This window comes from Marmota monax, unplaced genomic scaffold (genome assembly GCF_021218885.2).
Source record: "Marmota monax isolate L192 unplaced genomic scaffold, Marmota_monax_Labrador192_F-V1.1 WCK01_AAM20220418_F8-fsc00008, whole genome shotgun sequence".
Classification (NCBI taxonomy): Eukaryota; Metazoa; Chordata; class Mammalia; order Rodentia; family Sciuridae; genus Marmota; species Marmota monax.
Window position 1 is genome coordinate 3,506,143 of NW_026694432.1, and position 22,251 is coordinate 3,528,393.

The following is a 22,251-nucleotide window of genomic DNA, read 5'->3' on the forward strand; positions in this document are numbered from 1 at the left end:
AAGGATGTAATCTAAAGTATGTTAATTTGTAAATGACTATAGTTTTAATTTCTTTTTTTTTTTTTCAGTTGGTTGGCTGGAATTATACATATCTACAGTCCTCAGGTTTGGGCTTGCTGCTTGCGATACATGTTCAGTTCTTCTATTCAAGAAAGGCAAGTGATAATTTATTCTGTCGTATTTTACTTTGATCTTATCTTTGATTATAATTTTATTGGTTTCACTTAAAATTCATGTACTTGCTTTAATCACTTATAATACTTCTAAATAAGTACCTAAGGAAAACATACTTTATATTAAATGGGAATAAAGCTGAGCAAAAAAGATGAGGTGGCATTATACCTGGGAATTATGAGCAATTTTCTTGCCTCACCACAGAAGATACCATTTTTAGGGTGGGAAAACACCTAGAGATCATCTGTTATAGCATTCTACTTTACAAATAAAGACATTGACTTTCAGTTAGATGAAATGATTTCAGTTAGTTGATTAGAAATGATTTTGGATTTGTTCCTTTACAAGTGTTTTATTTAAGTTACACTATGCTACTACTAGTACACTAAGAAAAAATACTTGAGATATTTAATTTTCTTCCTAGAACTTAAAGCATAAGTATTAGAATTAACAGGGAAACTTTATGTCTAAATCAACTTCTCTTTAATTTATTTTGTACGTGATGCCACTATTTGCTTCTTAGTGTCTTTATCTTTTAATTGAGTCCGTTTGTTATTGTCTGTCTGTTAATAGACACTTTTTTCTTGGTACTGGTGATTGAACCCAGAGGCACATTATCACTGAGCTGTATTCCCATTCTTTTTTTATATTTTGAGACAGGATCTTGCTAAGTTGCTTAAGGCCTTGCTAAGTTCCAGAAGCTGGCCTTGAACCTGAAATCCTCCTTCCTCAGCCTTATGAGTCCTGTTTGTGCCACCATGCCTGGCTGAAATAGACTTTTTTAAAAATAACTTTTCATTGAAAAGTCAATCCAAGTACATGGCAATGAATTAGATGAATATAAAGATATACAGTAAAAGGAAATCTCCCCCAGACCTCATTTTCAGGGGCAATTATTGTTAAATGGTATCTTGACTTCCTTCCTGAAATATTTAACATGTAGACAAGTGTCACTTTCCTTCAGTCTATAAAAATTAAATCACAATTGAGAGTATTCCATTCTTCCTTTTCTGTATGTTGCTTTTTTTCCCCTATATCTTGGAGATCATTATATCTTAGCATATACAGACTTAATACACATATTTTAACAACTGAATGGTATAAAATATATGTTACGCTTCAAAAAACTGGTCCTTTTGCTTTTACAATAGAAGACTGAACACATTACTCATATCTTTTTGTTTGTTTTGGGGGATTAAACCCAGAGGCTGTTAATCACTGGACCACATCCCCAGTCCTTTTCATTTTTTATTTTGAGTTAGGGTCTTGCTAAGTTGCTTAGGGCCTCACTAAGTTGCTAAGGCTGGCCTTGAACTTTTAGTCCTTATGCCTCAGCCTCCCAAGTTGCTGGGATTATAGGTATGCACAACCACACCCAGCACTCATACATCTTTGTATGCATATAATAATATATCTGTAGGATAAATTCCTAAAAGTGTTTCTCTGGGCCAAAGAAGATTTTGATATATTTTAAAATTATTGGTAGATATTGTCAAATTCCCTTCTGAAAGACTCTCAATTTATAATTCTTCCAATGGTATATGAGAATGCTTTTTTTGCCCCACAAATGTAGATATTTATTCAGTACCAACATTGTTCATGGTATTGGGGATAGCAGTAAACAAAATAAAGATCTTGCAGAAATAGGCACTAAACAAAATAAGTAAAACACATTTTTAAAGGTGGTGAGTGCTTTGAAGGAAAATAAAGCCAGAAAAGAGGAAGGATGTGTATATGAATAAAGGTGGCAGGTTGAGTTGCAGTTTGTTGTTGCTAGAGAGATGAGATGAGGGCAGGAGATGAGCTTGGAGATAAGCAGAGGCCATTGTTAAACTTTGATCTTTGCTAATCTAATAGATGGAAATGGTTTTTCCCAGTGTTTTATTACCTCTTATGGGAACTGACTATTCTTGTCTTGAAATTTTTCTTGTAGATTGTTCATTTTTTTAATATCGCTTTGTAAGATTGAACTTTTGCTCTTATTTTTCTCTTATTCAAACATTCTGCACTTGCTCCCATGCACACATGTGTGTGCTCTCTATATACATATTAGATATGCTATATATTATATGTATGTGTATGTGCATAAAATATATATAGCAAAAATTTTTCTCAGATTGTCATTTTTTAAAAAAAATATTTTTTTTAGTTGTAGATGGACACAATACATTTATCTTATTTATTTATTTTTATGTATTGCTGAGGATCGAACCCAGTGCTTCATACATTCAAGGCAAGCACTGTACCATGAGCTAAAACCCCACCCCAGATTGTCATTACATTCATTTTGGTTAACAGTATTTTGTCCCAGACTTTTGATTTTGTTCCTGAGAGCATACTTCTCAAATGCTCTACCACTTAGCTTCACCCTCAGTGTCAGACTTTAAGTCAAATTTTTTTTGGTGGTACTGGGGAATGAACCCAGGCCTTGTGCATGCAAGGCAAGCACTCTACCAGCTGAGCTATATCCCCAGCCTTAAGTCAAATTTATCAGTCTTCCATCTTTTGTAGAAAGGATTTGCCCTCACTAAGAGTATTATTGAAATAAAAAATCTTTCCCATTTTTTTTAGATGATTTTATAGTTTCTACTTTTATTTCACCTTTGCAAAAGAATTAGTTCTGTTTGCAGTAAAACAAATGTTTTCAATTTTTTGTTATGATTTAGTATAGCTAAATTTATTATCAATTACTGATCTTACTTTAAATTCATATTAATAGTAAATGCTCAGTAAAATTAATTTTGAATCTCTTTTTTTGTGTTTAGTCTAAAGCATTGGGCGATTTTTTTATATCAGAACTCTTAATTACTGCTACAATTTAATTTATAATTTTACAACATTCTGAATAGTGATTTTAACTGGCCTCAGAATAAGGAACTAAGCAGTACAGGCATTCTGAATGCCTCTCTGTCCTCTGCATTATTTTGTTGGTAGTATAACATCCCCAAGTTATTTTTTTTTAATTTTTTTAATAATTGTTTTTTAGTTATAGGTGGACACTATATATAGTGTTCACCTATATATTTATTTATTTATTTTAGTTGTAGTTGGACACAATATTTTATTTTTATGTGGTGCTGAGAATTAAACCCAGGGCCTTGCACATGCTAGGTGAGCGCTCCACTGCTGAGCCACAACCTCCCCCCCCCCACAATATCTTTATTTTTATGTGGTGCTGGGAATTGAACCCAGTGCCTCACTCATGGTAGGTGAGCGTCCTGCCTCTAAGCCACAACCCTAGCCCCCAAGTTATTTCTTATTTATTATTTTACAAAGTAGAGATAACTAATAAATACAGTTTAGATGCTTTGGTTTAGTGTATATTTTAAGAACCCTTGAGGACTTTACATACATTCATTGAATCATTTAGTGTGACTAATAAAATTAATGTCCATTTTATCAGGGTTTATAATAGTGGAATATGGTAAACAAATATCCATTTTTAAATGTCTAGGTGAATTAATAATGGCATATCTATAAAATGTAATACTGGGCAATCACTGAAAAAATAAGGTCTGAGGTATAATGTAGAATAGTGGCATAGAAAAAGGTACAAAATAGATTGTTTTTTAAAAATAGCATTTGCAATAGTTAGGCCTCATTTTTGTTAATTTATGTAAAATGTTTGTGAATGCCTAAGGTAAAATTCTGGGTGCTTTTTTTTTTTTTTTTTTTTTTGAGATAGGGTCTCACTATGTTGCTTAGATGGGTCTCTAACTCCTAGGCTCAAGTGATCCTCCTACCTCAGCCTCCTGAGTAGCTGGCAGTACAGATGTTCACTGCACCCAAATTCAAAATGTATATGCATTAAATTGAGTTCTGAAAGTTTGCACACCAAATTGGAGAATGGCAAGGAGGAGTTTTCATTTTATTCATTTGTTTTGTTTGATGTTTTTATAAGATATAGTTATTTCATAATATATCTTAAATTAAAAATTGATAATATTGGGGTTGGGGCTGTGGCTCAGTGGCAGAGCACTTGCCTGGCATGTGTGAGGCACTGGGTTCAATCCTTAGCAACAAATACAAAAATAAGCAAATAAAATAAAGGCATGCTGTCCATCTACAGCTATAAGAAAATAATAATAAGTAAAAAAATTGATAATATTAAAATGGGCATAAGTTTGTTTCCCAGTTCTCTTTAAAAAATTGGACTCCAGGGCTGGGGATGTGGCTCAAGCAGTAGCATGCTCGCCTGGCATGAGCAGGGCGCTGGGTTCAATCCTCAGCACCACATAAAAATAAAATAAAGATGTTATGTCCACCGAAAACTAAAAAATAAATACTAAAAAATTCTCTCTCTCTCTCTCTCTCTCTCTCTCTCTCTCTCTCTTAAAAAAAAAAACTACTAAAAAACTTGGACTCTCTTCTTAATCTAATAATTAGATTGGGAGACTTACTTCAGAGTTCTTTGAATATAATCTTACTATCATTATTAAATTTTAACTAAATGGTGGTTTTTTTTGTTGTTGTTGTTTTGTCCAGGGTTTTTTCACAATCTGGAAATTTCATCATAGTTCTTTATTCTTTGACACATAAGGAACCTGAGTTTTATGAATGCCTCCCTTGTGATGACAAAGTACCTGAGCTTCGATTTCATTTACTGACCAGCAAGGAAACATTACATCTTTTCAATGTAAGTGATTTGATTACTCACCTACATTGATGACTGTTTCCAATTGCATTTTGGCGGTTTAAGCCCAATGGTCTTACCCTTTAAAATAATAATTTCATCAATCATTGAATATTAACTTTTCATTTATGGTTAATTTTTGTTCAGTAAATCTTAGACCGTATGTCTAGAACCAAATTATAATAGAAGATAAAAGATTATCCACAGATACCTAGCCTGGGTTTTTCTAAAATTTTTGAGGAATATGTCAATAATTTTTATATGTTGTATCATTTTGTACTGGTGAGAATTAATTTTGTGATTTTAGTATTTTCTTTGCCTTGACTGTTATTTTAAAAATATGTATATAACTAATACATAAAGTTTTCACACTTAAAAGTCAGTGTTTATATAATCCAAGAAGTTGTATCTATTAAAATATATAGAAAAAAATAAAATACATAGAAATTCATTAAGGATGATCAAAGAAAAAGAAGATTTTTTTAAAGTACAGGTGTCATATAAAATTAAATTTAGCCAGCATGGTGGCACATGCCTGTAATCCCAATGACTTGAGAGACTGAGGCAAGAGGATTGCATATTTAAAGCCAGCCTCAATAATTTATCTAGGCCCTAACAATAGTGAGACCTTGTCTCAAAATAAAAAAATAAAAAGGACTGGGGATATGGTACAGTGGTAATGTGTCCCTGGGCTCAATCTCCAGTACCAAATTTTAAAAACTGATTTTCTTTTTCTTTTTTGAAACAAAGGTCTTGCTTCTGGGTCTGTAGCCAAGTACCACCACACCCACCTAAAGACCACTTTTTTTTGTTTGTTGGTTTGGCTGTACTGGTGATTGGACATGGTACCACTGAGCTATGTCCTGGTCTCACCACCCCCACCGTCCACCCCTGACTCCGCACATCTTTTTTTTTTGAGATAGTTCCTTGCTAAGTTGTTGAGGCAGTCTCAAACTTGTGATACGCCTGCCTCAGTCTCCCAAATCACTGGGATTACAGGTGTGCACCACTGTACACCTTGTGTAAAAATCATTTTTTAATGAAATTCTTTTTATTAGATCAATAATAAATAAATTTATATTAGATCAATAATAAATAAAAATATTCTTTATTTTATTAAAAAAAGTTGAATAACTCTAAATAACCATGTATATCCATTCTGATCTTTTGAGTTCATTTATAGGTTATAGCAGTTCTCATATTGTAGTTATTATTATCTTAAATGATCTCTGATAATTTGTTTCTATTTTAGAGACATGTCATTTATCATTTTTCTTTAAATGTCATCCTCAGTTTATAGTTATTTTATATTCATTAAAGTCCTGGTTACTGAGTTAATTACATAATACAGGTGATTGAGTTTTAACTTTCACTTACAGATCTGGGAAATGGACATTTTACAAAAGAAGGTTAGAGTTACAGAAATCAGAAGTTTCCCCACCAATTTACCCAGTATTTCAGAGATACTTTTTATCTAAATTGAATTCTCTGGTGTTTTTATTTAAGTCACATCTCAAAGTATGACCTACTTCATTTCAGAATGTTGAACCTTCTGACAAAAATCAAATCCATTTTGAACTGAGTGCTGAAAGCCAAGATACAGAAACAGAATTTTTCAGCAAGTTTTCAAAGAGTCTTTCAACTAAGAGGTAAGAGATAACTTTTTATTGTCATATATACTTTATTATATTTATTATTTTTTGGTAATTAAAATAACTAATTATTTTTGATAAAACTGTCTTTGCTTTAAATGTATTCTTTCATAGTCTCTAGAAAGCTGGCTGATAATTTTAATAAAAAGAGTCTAATATAATTTTCTTTTGACTTGATTTATTATGTAGGAAACAAAAAAGGCATTTGTCAAGAAATTATCTTGCCTAAGAAGTAGCATTCTATTTCTTTCCCCACATTTTTTTATTGGTGTGTTATAGTTATACATACTGATGGGATTTGTTGTTACATATTTGTACATGCACACAGTACACAATATAACAATATAGTTTGGCCAATATCACTCAATGTATTCTATTTTTAATGTCTTTTGTTTGTTCTTCCCTGCCTTATAATTTTAAACCTGGCTCTGTCAGATAAAATACTATTAAAATAACTCCTCTACCTAAAAAATAAATGGTTTGTTTAAAATTTTTCAAAGCAAATACACTTGGAGAATATTAAATAAGGGCTTGTGACTCTTTGTGTCATTGTATCCTACTTTTGTGGTAAAGAGGATACACCCTTGTATTAATGAGGGTTCTCCAGAGAACAGAAACAGTAGGATGTATATTTGTAGAGTGAGATCTTTATATTAAAGAATTGGCTGCTGTAATTATGGAATTTTGGCAAGTCCAAAATCTGCTGGGTAGGCTGGTAAACTGAGATTCAGGGAAGAGTTGTAATTTGATTACAAAGGCTATCAGCTGGCAGAATTCCCTCTCCTGGGAGATTAGTCTTTCTGTTAAGGTGTTCAGTTGATTGGAGGATGCCCACCCATATTATGGAGAGTAAAATAACATCCACAGAAACATCTAGAACAATGTTTGAGCAAATAGCTGGGTATTCTGGCCTAACCAAATTAACAAATAAAATTAACCATTACATCCCTAACCCAGCTTTATCATTTATTCTACCTATGTGCCAGGTGATGTGATAAGGGTTAGGGACATGATGTTATTAGTTTATTCTTTGATTCCTTAGTTTAGAAACAATTGTTTTTTTTTTTTTTTTTTTTTTTTTTTTAGTTTGAAAGGCATAGCCTTTCTTTTTTTTTCTTTTATTTATTTAGTTAGTTAGTTCTCAGCGGACACAACATCTTTGTTGGTATGTGGTGCTGAGGATCGAACCCGGGCCGCACGCATGCCAGGCGAGCGCGCTACCGCTTGAGCCGTATCCCCAGCCCACAATTGTTATTTTTAATGCATCATAGCAATTGACTTTTCTGTTATTCAACTTTTTTACTATAACTCAGATCTATCTTTGGACCTTTAGTGCTATCTGTTTATAATATTAGCATGATAAACAAACAAACAAAAAATCTTTCTACTGAGTTATAGAAACCAAATTTCAGTCAAATCAAGGCCTTTTCATCCCTTTTCCTTTTTTTTTTTTAATTTTTTTTTTTTTAGTTGTAGATGGATGCAATAACTTTATTTTATTTATTATATGTTTGAGGATCAAACCCACTGCTTTACACATGTGAGATGAGCACTTTACCACTGAGCCACAACCCCAGCCCTTTGGGTTTTGTGTAAAGGATTGTAAATGGTGTACCAATACTTGGAATAAGAGTTGACATAATTCTCATCCATCTCTACTGCTGTATATTGAGATGTTATCATTAGCAGCTGATCTTAAGCAGACTTGTGCACATTCCTGCAGTGAAACTCCTATGACCTTATTCTGGTTCCTGGCTCTCTCTGTCATGTCTGTGCTATTCTGAGCACTTGGGATATCATTCTGTATTTCACTTGTCCTTTGACTTGATGGGAGAGCTTTGTGGCTTGGTATAGAACCATCTGCTTAAACACACTATGCAGATATTCTTGTTGCTTCATTGCAGTACCTTGCAGAGAAAAATCTTTGTGTCTCTCTCTCCAGACTATCAGTTTGGGGGAAGTTCTCGTCTGCTATTAGAATTTCAAGTCTGCTTTGGAGTTACTTGTTCTATTATCTTCTACAAGAAAGAATTCAACTTGTATAAAACAGGATGCAGGGTCCTTTCTTTCTTTTAACCTTTATTTATTTATTTTTGTTTGCTCTTTTTAGATATAGAATGTATTTTGACTTGTTATAAAGGGAGTGTATAACAAGTGTATTTTGACTTGTTATACGTAAAGAGAGTATAACTTATTCTAGTTAAGATCCCATTTTTGTGGTTGTACGTGATATGGTGTTATATGCATATATGAACATATAGGAAAGTTATGTTCGATTTATTCTACTCTTTCCTATTTCCACTACTCCCTTCCCTTCATTTCCCTTTGTCTAATCCAGTGAACTTCTATTCTTCCCTCCCCACCCCTTATTGTGTGTTAGTATTCACATATCAGAGAGAATATTTGGCATTTAGTTTTTGGGGGGATTGGCTTATTTTGCTTAGCATGATAGTTCCATCCATTTACTAATAAATGCCAGGATTTCATTCTTCTTTATGTCTGAGTAATATTCCATTGCACATAACATTCCACATTTTCTTTATCCATTCATCTCATCTGTTGGAGGGCACCTAGGTTGGTTCCATAGCTTAGCTATTGTGAATTGAGCTGCTATAAACATTAATGTGGCCACATCACTATAGTATGCTGATTTTAAGTCCTTTGAGTATATACTAAGGAGTGGAAGAACTAGGTCAAATGGTGGTTCCAGGACTGGGATGTAGATCAGCAGCAAAGTGTTTGCCTTACATTCATAAAGCCCTGGGTTTGATCCCTAGTTCCAGTTAAGAAAAAGAAAAAGTGGTTCCATTCCAGGTTTTCTGCGGAATTTCCATATTGCTTTACAGAGTGATTGCACCAGTTTGCAGTCCCACCAGCAGTGTATGAATGTACCTTTTCCCTTACATCCTCGCCAATATTTACTGTTACTTGTATTCTTGCTAATTGCCATTCTGATTGGAGTGAGGTGAATTCTCAGTGTAGTCTTCATTCAACTTTCTATAATTGCTACAAATGTTGAACATTCTTTCATATATTTGTTGACCATGCCTATTTCTTCTTCTGTTCAGTTCCTTTGCCCATTTATTGATTGGAGTTTTTTTGTTGTTTGTTTGGTGTTATGTTTTTTGTTAAGTTTTTTGGAGTTCTTCATATACAGGATCCTTTCTTAAGAGCCTCTTTAGTTCTAAGCTCTCTTTTAGCTTCCTTTTTTTGTTGGTTCTTTTTTTGGTACTGGGAAATGAACCTGGGGGACTTAACCACTGAGCCCCATCCTCAGCCCTTTTTTATTTTGAAATAGGGTCTCACTAAGTTGCTAAGAGTCTGACTTTGAACTTGTGATTCTCCTGCCTCAGCCTCCTGAGTTGTTGGGATTATAGGTGTGTGCCACTACACCCTGCTCTTAGCTTCCTTTTGACTTTACTTTCCCCTAAAGCATTCTATTGAAACTTTATCTAGTTTAGATAAAAACATGATACATATAGTATTTCAAATCTTTAGTCTTAAACCCTAGTTTCAGCTTTTGAAACTTAGTACTAATACTCAAAATTGTTCTATATTCTGCAGAAGTATGCCATCTGTGATACAATAACCATAGCTGACTAAATGAGAGGTGATACCTAAATGTATTTTCCCATCACAGATATAACTTCATAGGAATATGTAATTCTTTAATTATTTTCCTTTTTAGCATAGTGTTTGTGTCAATGTGCATGCCTTATCAACAGATTATAATTTTTATATTAAGTATACTTGTAGACTCCTTGCATAATCAATCAGAAGGTGCTCAGTTACTATTGATTTATTGTAATGTTAATAACATAGGGATAAACCTGCCATGATCAGGTAAACAAGGTAATCAATTAAATAAGAACTTGAATAGATCAGCTTTCCTGGTCAACTAATATTGATCTGAAAAAAAAATCTATAGTGTTAGATACTAAATTAAATGATCCAAATACTACTTTTTAAGGTCTTATTCACTCAGTTTAAACTAGAATAAAGTATACTAGGTTGCTAAAATTTTTTCTTGTCTCCTTTTCTATGCCTTAGTTCTTCCCAGAAGTTATCTCTTGGAAAAATACCAGTAAATGATCATGACTCTGGTGTTGAAGATGAAGATTTTTCTCCAAGACCAATTCCTAGTCCTCATCCAGTGAGTCAGAAGGTATCCCTGATCTTAGTATGAATTCACCTTTGTGATTAGAGATCAAAAAGCCTCTTTTTAAAGCATTAAATAGGGGCTGGGGATGTGGCTCAAGCGGTAGCACGCTCGCCTGGCATGCGTGCGGCCCGGGTTCGATCCTCAGCACCACATACAAACAAAGATGTTGTGTCCGCCGAAAACTAAAAAAAATAAATAAATATTTTAAAAAATTCTTAAAAAAAAAAAAAAAAAGCATTAAATAGGACCTAAAATTTATTTATTATTCTAGCTATATATCTCTATATGATTTTACACATATAAACACACACACCCTCAAAGTACATATAATTATTGTTAAAAGTAATAATGCATATACACATTCTTTATACTCTTTACATATATGTAATTATATATATAATGATTACATATAATTGTTATTCTCAGAGAAAAGTGAGGCATAGATTGGTTAAGTTACCTGTCCAAGATCACACAGTGAGTAGTAAGGCTGGGATTGTTAATTCAGGAGGTTTGGTTTTAGAATCTGATAGAGATTTGTTTTGGGTTTTGTTTTGTTTTCTAAGACAGGGTCTTGTTAAATTTCCCAGGCTGTCCTTGAACTTGTGATTCTCCTGCTTCAGCCTCCCTAGTAGTTAAGATTATAGGCATGTGCCACCACATTCAGCCCAGAATCTGGTGCTTTAAACAACCATATAGCCAGGATTACTCAGGCCCATAATCCCAGTGGCTCAGGAGGCTAAGGGAGGCAAGAGAATCATATGTTTGAAGCCAGCCTTAGCAATTTAGTGAGACCCTGAGAAACTTAGAAAGACCCTGACTTTAAAAAAAGAAAGAAAGAAAATCTAAAAAGGACTGGGGATGTCGCTAGTGGTTAAAGGCCCCTGGGTTTAATTCCTGGTACCAAAACAAAACAAAACAAAATACAGCCATATAGACTCAACATTCTATACTATCAGCAAAGCTTGATTTTTTTGTTTTTTGTTACCATATTCTGAAAAAACATCTCCTTTGCAATCAGAGGTTAATTTTCTGATTCCATCATAATTTTTTGTGCTGCCAACCAGTAGGTTCTTTTAGAATTGTTGTATACCTCACATGGATTTGTTACTTATTTTATTTATTTATTTTTTTATTGATAGTGGGATTGAGCCCAGGGGTGCTGTGTCACTGAGCTACATCCCCCAGCCCTTTTTAGTTTTTTGTTTTGTTACTTATGTTAGAAGAGAAAGGTATGGGAAATATTTTTTAAATGAATATCAAGGTATAACCAAATTCTCCACAAGGAGCATTTTGTTTAGTCTTCCCTGCTCTTTTTCCAGCCCTTTTAGCTGACATCAGTAAAAGGAATAACAGAATAACATAATTTAGTGGAAAAATATTTTGAAATATTTATTGGAAAATCCCTTGTTATTTGAGATACATAAACATTTGCTACTAGGTCTATTGAAACATTCTACCTGTGATAACTTCTTTACAGAGTGAAGATGTAAAACTAGTGTATAAAAGTTTCTCATATCCTATGATCTAAGCAACATTAATTAGTGGTCCAATAAAAGAAGTTCCATTATTAAATAAGTCTGGGAGATGCTTAGCTATATTCTTTCAGAGCAAAGACCTTGTTTATTTTGCTTACAATTATATTCATACTGCCTACATTCAAGATATCCAGAAAATATTTATTGATGGTATAGATTATGAATAATATTTAAATGGCTAATATTAGAGAAATACTAATCTAAGGAAAGTAATGCATATATCTTTTCCTAAGAATTTCTTTTTTCTTTTTCATTTGTAGATTTCCAAGATCCAACCATTAGTTCCTGAACTTTCACTTGTTTTAGATGGCAATTTTATAGAATCAAATCATATGTTGAATCCATTAGAAACGGTGAACACTGAAAATTCTCGTTTGTTGATTCAGCACTCTGAACACTTGAAGGCAATGAAACCTGAGCTTTATGATGAGAAACACAGCCCAGAAGCTGAACCTGGAGAGTCTTCCTTAAAAGGGATATCAAGTCAGTTTAATCAGGACAGTGCTCCTTTGAGGAGCAAGAGCAAGACAGACAGCAAAGTAAGACAGCCATCTACCTGTAACATAGGGAACCCTCATTTTAGGAATAAGAGTGTTCAGCCATCTTCTTTTAATGTTCCACCTCCTGATATAACTGAGAAACTTCAAGCAGTTTCTGCTGGAAATGTACAGAAAGAAGAGTATCCTCTAAGAACCTCCTCATTTAATTCTAGACAGTCTTCTCTTGCTCCACAGTCCCATCCACACAATTTTGTTTTTTCACCTCATAATTCAGGAAGACCAATAGAAGGTCAGGTACCTGCTCCCCCACTACCAACTTATTATTCCACAAATGTCTGCAGCTGTTATCAGCATCATGGCCATATTCAATATAGTCCAATAAGTTCTTGGCAAGGAGTAAATACAGTTGGATCCATTCAAGACCTCCAGTCTGAAGCCCTTCAGAAACATTCATTGATTCATCCAAGTGGATGTCCAGCTCTGTGTCATAAAGCATTCTATTCTTCAAGTAGCCCTGTAGCCTTGAGACCTCAGGGAGGCATGGATAGTTGTTCTCCCCACAACAATGTAGAACCATCGCCTGTGGCAAGACCTTCACATATAGACTCTTGTAACCCACATCCTTGTGCAGTGTGTATGCACACAACCAAGACTGAGTCAGATAATGGAATGATGGGACTGTCTCCAGATGCTTATCGGTTCGTCACAGAGCAAGACAGACAGCTGAGGCTACTTCAGGCACAGGTTTGCTTGAAGATTTCTTAGTTTTGTTCAATTCTTTGTATTGATATGGTTTCTTAAAAACTGGTTTTATTACTCTTCAGTAATTACGTTTTTATGAATAGAGTTGTCAGAATTAAAAGAAACCTTCAAAACTGAATTCTAGTACCTCTCATTTTATAGATAAGCTGAAGTGTGAGGATTAGAGAGAATAATTTAACCCAGTTCCTCATTCCTAGTTAATGGTAGAACCAGAAAAGAAAGCAAGCCTTCTTTCACACTATCTTGTGATATCCTAACCTACAAGACTATTGCATTTTTCTTTGCTTTTTTGCTCCTATAAAAAAAGATTGTATAATTCTTCTAAACATTTATATACAACTAAACGTTGACACATCTTTACTTTTTTAATCATTTATTATGTATACCGACCTTTAGCCAGTGTACCTTCAGAGAATAGACTAAAACTTGACTTGTTCCACTCAGTTTGTTCTGAAATGTTCTGTTCCTTAAGGGATTTTATTACAGAGTTCTTTTTTATTTTTTGTGGTGCGAGGAATCAAATCCAGGACCTCACATATGCCACATCTCCAGCCCTTAAGCTTTATTGCAGTGCATAGTTTAGTTTATAAGTATTATGTCTTTATTCATTGATATCCTTCCTGCATATACCCACCCCATACCAATTGTTCCTCATTTTCATGTTTTTTCCATAAAGCTATATGGAATATATAATATATAATATGTATTTATGTGTGTATGTATATAGTATGCATAAATACATGTGCTTTATAAAATTGGAGGCATCTTGTTTGCAGTTTGGAAAAAAAAGCAATTTGAAATTGTGCTTAAAAATGCTTTGGATAGGAGCACCTGGGAAAAATTCAGCTTTGCTCTTTCCTTCTTTTTCTTTTTTTTTTTTTTCTTCTTTTTTGTTATTTTTATTTTGAGAGAGGGTCTTGCCAAGTTGCTGAGGCTGGCTTCGAACTTGGAGCCCTCCTGTCTCAGCCTCCCAAGTCTCTGAGATTACAGGTGTGTGCTAATACACCTGGCCAGGTTTGCTTTTTTTTGTTTGTTTTTAATATTTTTAGCTGTAGATTAACACAATACCTTTATTTTTAAAGTTTCATTTTTATGTAGTGTTGAGAGTTAAACCCAGTGCTTCACACATGCTAGGTGAGCACTCCTACCATTGAGCTATAATCCCAGCCCCAGCTTTGCTGTTTTTTTAAACCTAGGTAAATTCTTTGAAATTATAAAATATACATTGGATTTTAACAAATTGTGATAAATATGTAGCAGAAATTTTAATTTAGTTAAATATTTCTATAATGAAAATAATTCTTTTTTGTCTTGTTCAAAAAAAGAATAATAGAGGCTAAAAGGATTCTTTAAGCTGTTGAGAAATCTTAGTAACTTGGGACAGGCGCTATAACACATGCCTGTTATCAGCAGCTTGGAAGGCTGAAACAGAAGGAATGTGAGTTCAAAGCCAGCCTCAGCCTAAGCAACTCAGTGACACCCTGTCTCTAAATAAAATATAAAATAGGGCTGGGGATGTGGCTCAGTGGTCGAGTGCCCCTGAGTTCAATCCCCAGTAACCATCCCCCCCAAAATATATGATACAGGAAATCTGTGGTTAAATATAGTATTCTCCTCGTACATGAAATTCTTTTTCTTTTTTAGCTTTTTGTAGGTTCTTTTTTTTTTTTTTTTAATACTTTAGGCGTTTTCCTTGTAAGTACATATAGAACTCTCATACTCTACATAGGAATTTGTTCTGCTGTACACAGAGTTTTCTAATTGTTCTACTGATTATATCAACAGTTTGAAGTACCTATTATTGCAAAAAAATGAAGCAGTGAGCATCCTTGTATTTGCACCTAACTGCATATGTGTCAGTATCTGTGTACTATAGATTCTTAGAAGTAAAATTGTGAAATTAAGTTATATGACTTTGGACAAATAATCTTACTTCTGTGAATTCAGTTTTTTGTCTTTATGCTGTTGTTGTTTTTGAGTTTTTTTGTTGTGGTGGTTGGGATTGAATTTAGGGGCTTATATGTGTGTTAGGCAAGTTTTCAACCCTGAGCCATACCCCTAACCCTGAATTCAATTTTCTCTTATACAAAATAGGGATATACATGAGTTGTATGGAGTTCTAAGGATTGAATGAGTTACTAAGTAAGGGCTTAGATTCATGCCTGGTATGAAGTTAATGCTCAATAAATGTTAACTGTTACTATTATTTTTATTATCATTATTGTCTCAGTTAATGACATCATCTGTCATCCAGGCACTCTGGCCAAATTTAAAAAACAAAAAACACCTCGGCTCTTGGATCTGGGGATATAGCCATGATAGAGCACCTGCCTAGCATGCATGAGGCCCTGGGTTCAATCCCCAGCACTACAAAAAATAAAAACAAAAAACTTAGGCTCTACTTTATAGATGCATCCTAAATTTAACTACTCTGTACTGTCTTTCCTGCTATACCCCAAGTCAAACCATTCTTTAATCATGCCCAGTACTGTTCCATATTTCCTGCCCTTGAAAACTCCACAAAAATCTTTTAAAGCACAGATCAGATCATGGCCTTCTTCCTTAAAGCCCTCCAGAGATTTTCCATTACAACTAGAATAAATTCCACATTCTTTACTTTGGCTCTCAAAGACCTTTGTGATTCTGTGTCTGTCTCTTTCTTCCAAATCATCTCTTAACACTCTCTTCTATGTTCACTACATTTCAGCCACAGTGTTATGCTTTTTGTTCTTCAAACATGCCACAACATGCTTATATTTAATTCTTAAATTTGCGTCTCTCTTTGACTGAAATATGCCTCCTTTGGTTCTTAAAATAGGCTAGTTCCTTTACGTCATTCACGCCTTAATTATATGTTGGTGTTTTTTTTTTTGTTTTTTTTTTTTGGTCTGAGATATAAAGTAGCTCTAAGGAGGCAGCTACTTACCATCACTGTTTTAGCACCGTTATTAGTACTTGACTTGTAATTGTTGCTTAATACATGTTTTGTTACTTGAATGAGTGAAAGTGATTGCCAGAGAGGTTATACCAGTGTTCGTGTTCTCTCTCTCTCTCTCTCTCTCTCTCTCTCTCTCTCTCTCTCTCTCTCTCTTTCTCTTTAAATAAGGGGTAGGAGGGAGTCTTTTCCCTTGTCTTTAATAAAAAGAATTAAACCTCTTTATATTATTTATTTATTATTGTAGTATTGGGAATTGAACCCATGGCCTCACATGATAGGTAAGCACTCTACCACTGAGCTATACCCTCAGCCCAGGTTATACCAGTTTAATACCCTGTATCTGCAATGTTAGCCATATCAAACTCTAAAATTATCAGGTTTATAATTAGAAACTTTTAATTTGCATTATATTATTATAAGTAACATGAATTATTATGGCCATTTGTATTCCTTTGGTTAAAAATCTGTTATTTAAGTATTCTCTACTAAGTCCTTTTCTAACTAATTTATAAGAGATTATATATTAAGAAAATTTATTCTTTATCACACATGGAATCTTTTACAGTTTGTCTTAAGTGTTTTACATTTTGGCCATTTGTTTCATGCATAATAATCTAGCTTATCTAAAGTTAAATATTACTCATTGTCTTTCTGAGTTGTATATTATGTTTAGAAAAGTCTTCTTCCCTTCAAGATTATAAAAAATTTACTCTCCATCCCTCCCCTGTGGGATTGTTGCTTTTATTTTATTTTGTTTGGATGTGGAGGTAAGATTTTTTTTTTAATCAGATAACTAGCCCCACATATTTATTGAATAATATATCTTTGTGTGTGTGTGTGTGTAGTATGGTATTTAACTGGGGGGCACTCCACCACTGAACCACTTCCCCAGCTGTATTTTGTTTTTATTTAGAAACAGGGTCTCACTGAGTTGCTTAGCACCTTACCTTTGCTTAGGGTGGCTTTGAACTGGTGATCCTCCTGCCTCAGCCTCCTAAGCCACTGGTATGTACCACCAAGCCCAGTGTAAAATTTTATTTTGAGACAGGTTCTCTCACTAAGTTGCCCAGGATGGCCTGGAACTTGTGATCCTCCTACCTCAGCCCGCGACTCTAAATATTTGAGATTATAGGTATGCACCTCTGCATCTGCTGAGAAAGCACATTGTTAAAGCATACTTTCTGATTAACTTTAGGCCCTGAATATGTATAAAAAGTCTCTTATTGAGTGTTTCCTATGTGTTCTTTCTAAATCTCACTTTTCTCATTGAAAAATAGGAGAGATGATTGGTATTATCTGTAGATTTGAAGGTTAAATATGTTTATTATAAAATACTTTAGTGTAGGACCTGGCTGTGATGAGCATTCAACAAGTTAAACTATTTTATTCGTCTCTTTTAATATTCACAACAACCTTAGTTTTGGGTGATATTGAAGCTTATAATATCCCAAAGGTAGCAGAGTATAATTTAAACTTATGTCTTCATGATACTAAAGCCCATGCTCAAAACCACTATAAATACATATGCCATTTTATGTTGACTCAGCCTTTATTTCTACTGATCTTAATAATTTGTTGATAATATTTATACTAATAATGTTAATCCACTAAAATTAATGAGATTAGTTAAATACAGTGTACCATTTGTAGGAAATAGAAAAATCACAGTATTTTAAAAAAAAAAATCACAGTATTTAAAATCACAGCCCAGGGTTGGGCTGGGGATATGATTCAGTTGAAGGGTTTTTGCCTAGCACCTGTGAGGCCCTGGGTTTGATTTCCAGTACCTCCAGAAAATAAAGGGAAGCTCTTCTGGTATACCCAAGAGAAATGAAAAAAATATTTCCATACAAAAACCTACATATAAATGTTCAAAGCAATATTATTCATGATAGCTTAAACAAATAATCCAATTGTCCACTAGCTAATGAATGGATAAACAGGATTTGACATATATTCATAAAATGGAATATTCAGCAATAAAAACTATTAGTAAATGCTATAATATTGTTGAACCTTGAAAAAATGAAAGAAGTCAGACACAAGGCTATATACTGTGTGGTTCTGTTTTTACAAAATGACCGGAGTAGGCAAATTCATAAAGATAGAAAGTATTTTAGTGGTTGCCAAGGGTTGGGGTAACTGTTAATGGTATGGAGTCTATTTGAGTTTGATAAAAATGTTCTGGAATTAGGTAATAGTGATGGCTGCAAACTTTGTGAATATACTAAAACTAATGAATTTTTTAAAGTGGTAAATTCTGTGGTATGTGCATTATATCTCAGTTTTTTATAACTGTTTTTTAATTTTTTTTTTTTTAATGTGATGCCGAGGATCGAACCCAGGGCCTTGTACGTGCAAGGAGAGTGCTCTACCTCTGAGCCATAACCTCAGCACCTATATCTCAATTTTTAAAGGAGGAGGAGGAGGGACTATTTGTCTTTAAGCCTCAGTTTTGCTACTTGTTAGTTACGTGATCTGGGCAAGAAACTTAAATTTTCAATGCCTTATGTTTTCTTGTCGGTAAAGTGTATTTTATAGTAGTATATTCTTTATGGGGTTTTTATAAAAATCATTCATAAAAATTTATGGTATCTTGTCTTGCAAACAAGAAACACCCAAAAGGTGATGGCCATTATTTATTACCATTTCCAGTTTCAGCATGGTCAAATGTGGGCAACTCTGATTAACATTATTAAGAAAATTTTGTGTAAAATGTTCCATATTTGGTACATGGATTCACAGTATACCATTCTTCCTTGATTTATTAGTGAAGTAGGAATAAAATGTTGAAGTATTAACCATTCAGACTTTTCTATATGAGTGTCAGTTTACAAATGCTAATCTAAACACTTTTATGTTTCACTTTTAAATTTTTACTTAGCTTAAAGTGTTCTTAATAACTAATGATAATGACTCTACACAGAGTTTCATGGTATGTTCTAATTGGAATGTGAGAAAATATAGTTAAAAGTCAGCTCTTTATAACTGGGACACTTTGTAATTCATTATTAAACTCTCCTGCCAATTTTGTTGATAACTTCACTGTCAATTTAAAGTATGTTTTTAATTGATACAGATTCAGCGTTTGCTGGAAGCACAGTCTCTGAAGCCTGGTTCCCCTAAGACAACTATTGTTGAAGACACTGTGCAAGCTACAAAGCAAATGGAGCTGGTTTCCATGGAAGCACAGTCTTCCCCTGGCTCGCACATGAAAAAAAGTGTAAGCATTGCTGTGAGCACAGGTAATTTCTTTTTTTTTTTTAATTGTAAGAAATTTTTAAGAAATGCTTTTTTATATCTGGCTTTTGGATTTTTATACTAAAATTGGTGCAGAGTACAATAGAATAAAACCAAGGTGATGAAAATATAACTTCAGTCTGTTATTTTACTCTTTTTTTAGAAATGTATATACATATATTTTAGTTGTAGGTGAACACAGTACTTTTATTTATTTATTTTTTTATGTGGTGCCTCATGCGTGCCAGGGGAGTATTCTACCACTGAGCCACAGCCCCAGCCCCTGTTATTTTACTCTTTATGAAAGAAAAATGCACCGAAGAACACATAAGAAATTACATAACATGATACATTGTTTGGTTTTACTACTTTTCTAGGTTGGACCTAATTCTTTAATTCTTTTTGTTTGCTTTGGTTTGTTTGTTTTAAGGTCCTAGGGATTGAACCCAGGGCCCTCATGCATGCTAAGGCCTGGCTACATCCCCAGCCTTTTTTTTTTTTTAAACTCTGGAGTGCTCTACCACTGAATTGTATCCCCAGTCCTTTTTTTATTTTGAGACAGGGTCTCAATAAGTAGCTCAGGCTATCCTCGAACTTGGCAATTCTCTTGTCTCAGTCTCCCAAATAGCTAAAGTTAGACGCAGTTCTAATAAGAGGGATCAGGGTAAGGTTTTATCTATGCATTGTAATTGAGTGTGGGCATTAGAAGTTATGCAACATTTCAGTAAGTAGAGTTGAGAAATGGCAGAACAAACTGGGTAAGAAAAATAGTATGGACTCTATGAGAAAACATGGAGCTCTGAATTGTATTTCTGGTGATTAAGAATGAGCAGGAGGGGCTAGGGATGTGGCTCAAGTGGTAGCGTGCTCGCCTAGCACGCGTGAGGCACTGGATTCAATTCTCGGCACCACATAAAAATAAAGATATTGTGTCCACCTAAAACTAAAAAATAAATATCTTAAAAAAGAAAGAAAAGGAGCTTGTGGGTATTACAAACCAATAAATGTACCAAAGTGCAGTCTTCTATGTTCTCTTGTAAAATTCTGTGTTTACGATATTCTAGTTGCTTAACATCTATATCTATCACTAGACTGTAAGCTTTTGAGATCTGGACCACTGAAACAATGTCTATTGAGTAAATAAACTGACAATTGAATGAAGTCATTCACATATTCAAAGTGATTATGAAATTGAGACATGTTTTCAGACATAATGTATGAATTCAAATATATTAAAACATCATAGATTCATATTTAGTTATTATTTATCTACATAAAATGAATTATTAATAGTCTTTTTAACCAAATGACTTTTCAAAGCACATTTATTCTACATGTGCTTAATTCCCTAAAGGTATATATTGATACATAGAGTAAGCAGGACCTTTTTATCTTTTTCAAAATTGTCTTTAATAAAATAATGAATTCTAAGTTACCTCTTGCTTTTTTATTCGTTTATTTTATTTTTATTTATTTTTATGTGGTGCCGAGGATCAAACCCAGGGCCTCACACATGCAAGGCAAGCGCTCTACCACTGAGCTACAGCCCCAGCCCTTATTCATTTATTTTCATAACACCTAAGTAGAAACCATTTCAACTTGGATTCACTTTTTGGTTTTAATCATATTTTTTAAATCATTATTTATAGCAGTGTTTCCCAAATTGTAGAATGCAGATCACTGATGATACAAAAGAAGATTTGGGGTAATGAATATTTTACATTTTACAATATATTTTTTCTTTTTTTTTTAAGTTTTAAAAATTATTTATTTTTATTTGTTCTTTTTAATTATATACAACAGTAGAATGTATTTTTACATATAATACATAACTTCCCATTCTTGGGATTGTACATGATATGGAGTTATCACGGATCATGTATTCATATATGAACATAGGCAAGTTATATCCAATTCATTCTACTGTCTCCCGTATTCCCATCCCCGCTTCTTTCCCCATTCCTCTCTGTCCAGTTTGGTGAATCTTCACACACACACACACTCCCCCACATTTTGTTTGGGGGGGATTGGCTTATTTCACTTAGTGTGATAGCCTCCAGTTCCATCCAGTAAATGTATTTATTGTTATGAGTATTAGAAGAGCTATAACTAGCACAGCAAATGTACAACTTCACAGAAACGATGACACTAGGCAAAGGTAAAGTGGGTTAGCCAGTCATGGTAATGCATGCTTGTAATCCCAGCCTGGGCAACCTACTAAGACTCTATCTCAAAATAAAAAGGGCTAGAAATGTAGCTTAGCAGTAGAGCAGAGTTTAAGTAGGGTTTAATTCCCAGTAATAAAAAATAAAAAAGTAGTTAATTTAACAAAAAGTATAAGCAAATATGCAAAAAGCTCTGAAAATATATGCAGATGGTCCATAAATATTGGGGAGCATTTGATTTTTACATATGTCTGATGCCTCTCTAATATAGTTTCTTAAATATTCTATTTAAGGATGAAAACCAGAGATCCTAGGGTTTTGTATTTTATGTATTTTCTCCTGCTATTTAGAGCAGCAGTTTTCAACACACAAAGACACCCTACAGTTAATATTCAGAACCTTAATATGTAAAACAGAGTCATTCCTTTAAAAGAGGCAGAACCCAGGATGTCCCCTTTCCCTTTGTCCCAGTTTTCTTCTTTCTACCTTT

At 33.8% G+C, this 22,251-nt stretch overlaps 1 protein-coding gene across 1 annotated transcript in view; it reads left to right on the forward strand.

Moving 5' to 3' along the window:
• The window catches only part of Stil (STIL centriolar assembly protein), a 49,645-nt gene that overhangs the window by 16,977 nt on the left and 10,417 nt on the right, over nucleotides 1–22,251 (forward strand). The window contains exons 8-13 of the mRNA XM_046418805.2: nucleotides 69–155; nucleotides 4,660–4,810; nucleotides 6,347–6,456; nucleotides 10,510–10,624; nucleotides 12,417–13,400; nucleotides 19,436–19,601. Of these exons, the coding sequence (XP_046274761.1) occupies nucleotides 69–155; nucleotides 4,660–4,810; nucleotides 6,347–6,456; nucleotides 10,510–10,624; nucleotides 12,417–13,400; nucleotides 19,436–19,601 (1,613 nt within the window). The remainder of the gene's footprint in view (nucleotides 1–68; nucleotides 156–4,659; nucleotides 4,811–6,346; nucleotides 6,457–10,509; nucleotides 10,625–12,416; nucleotides 13,401–19,435; nucleotides 19,602–22,251) is intronic.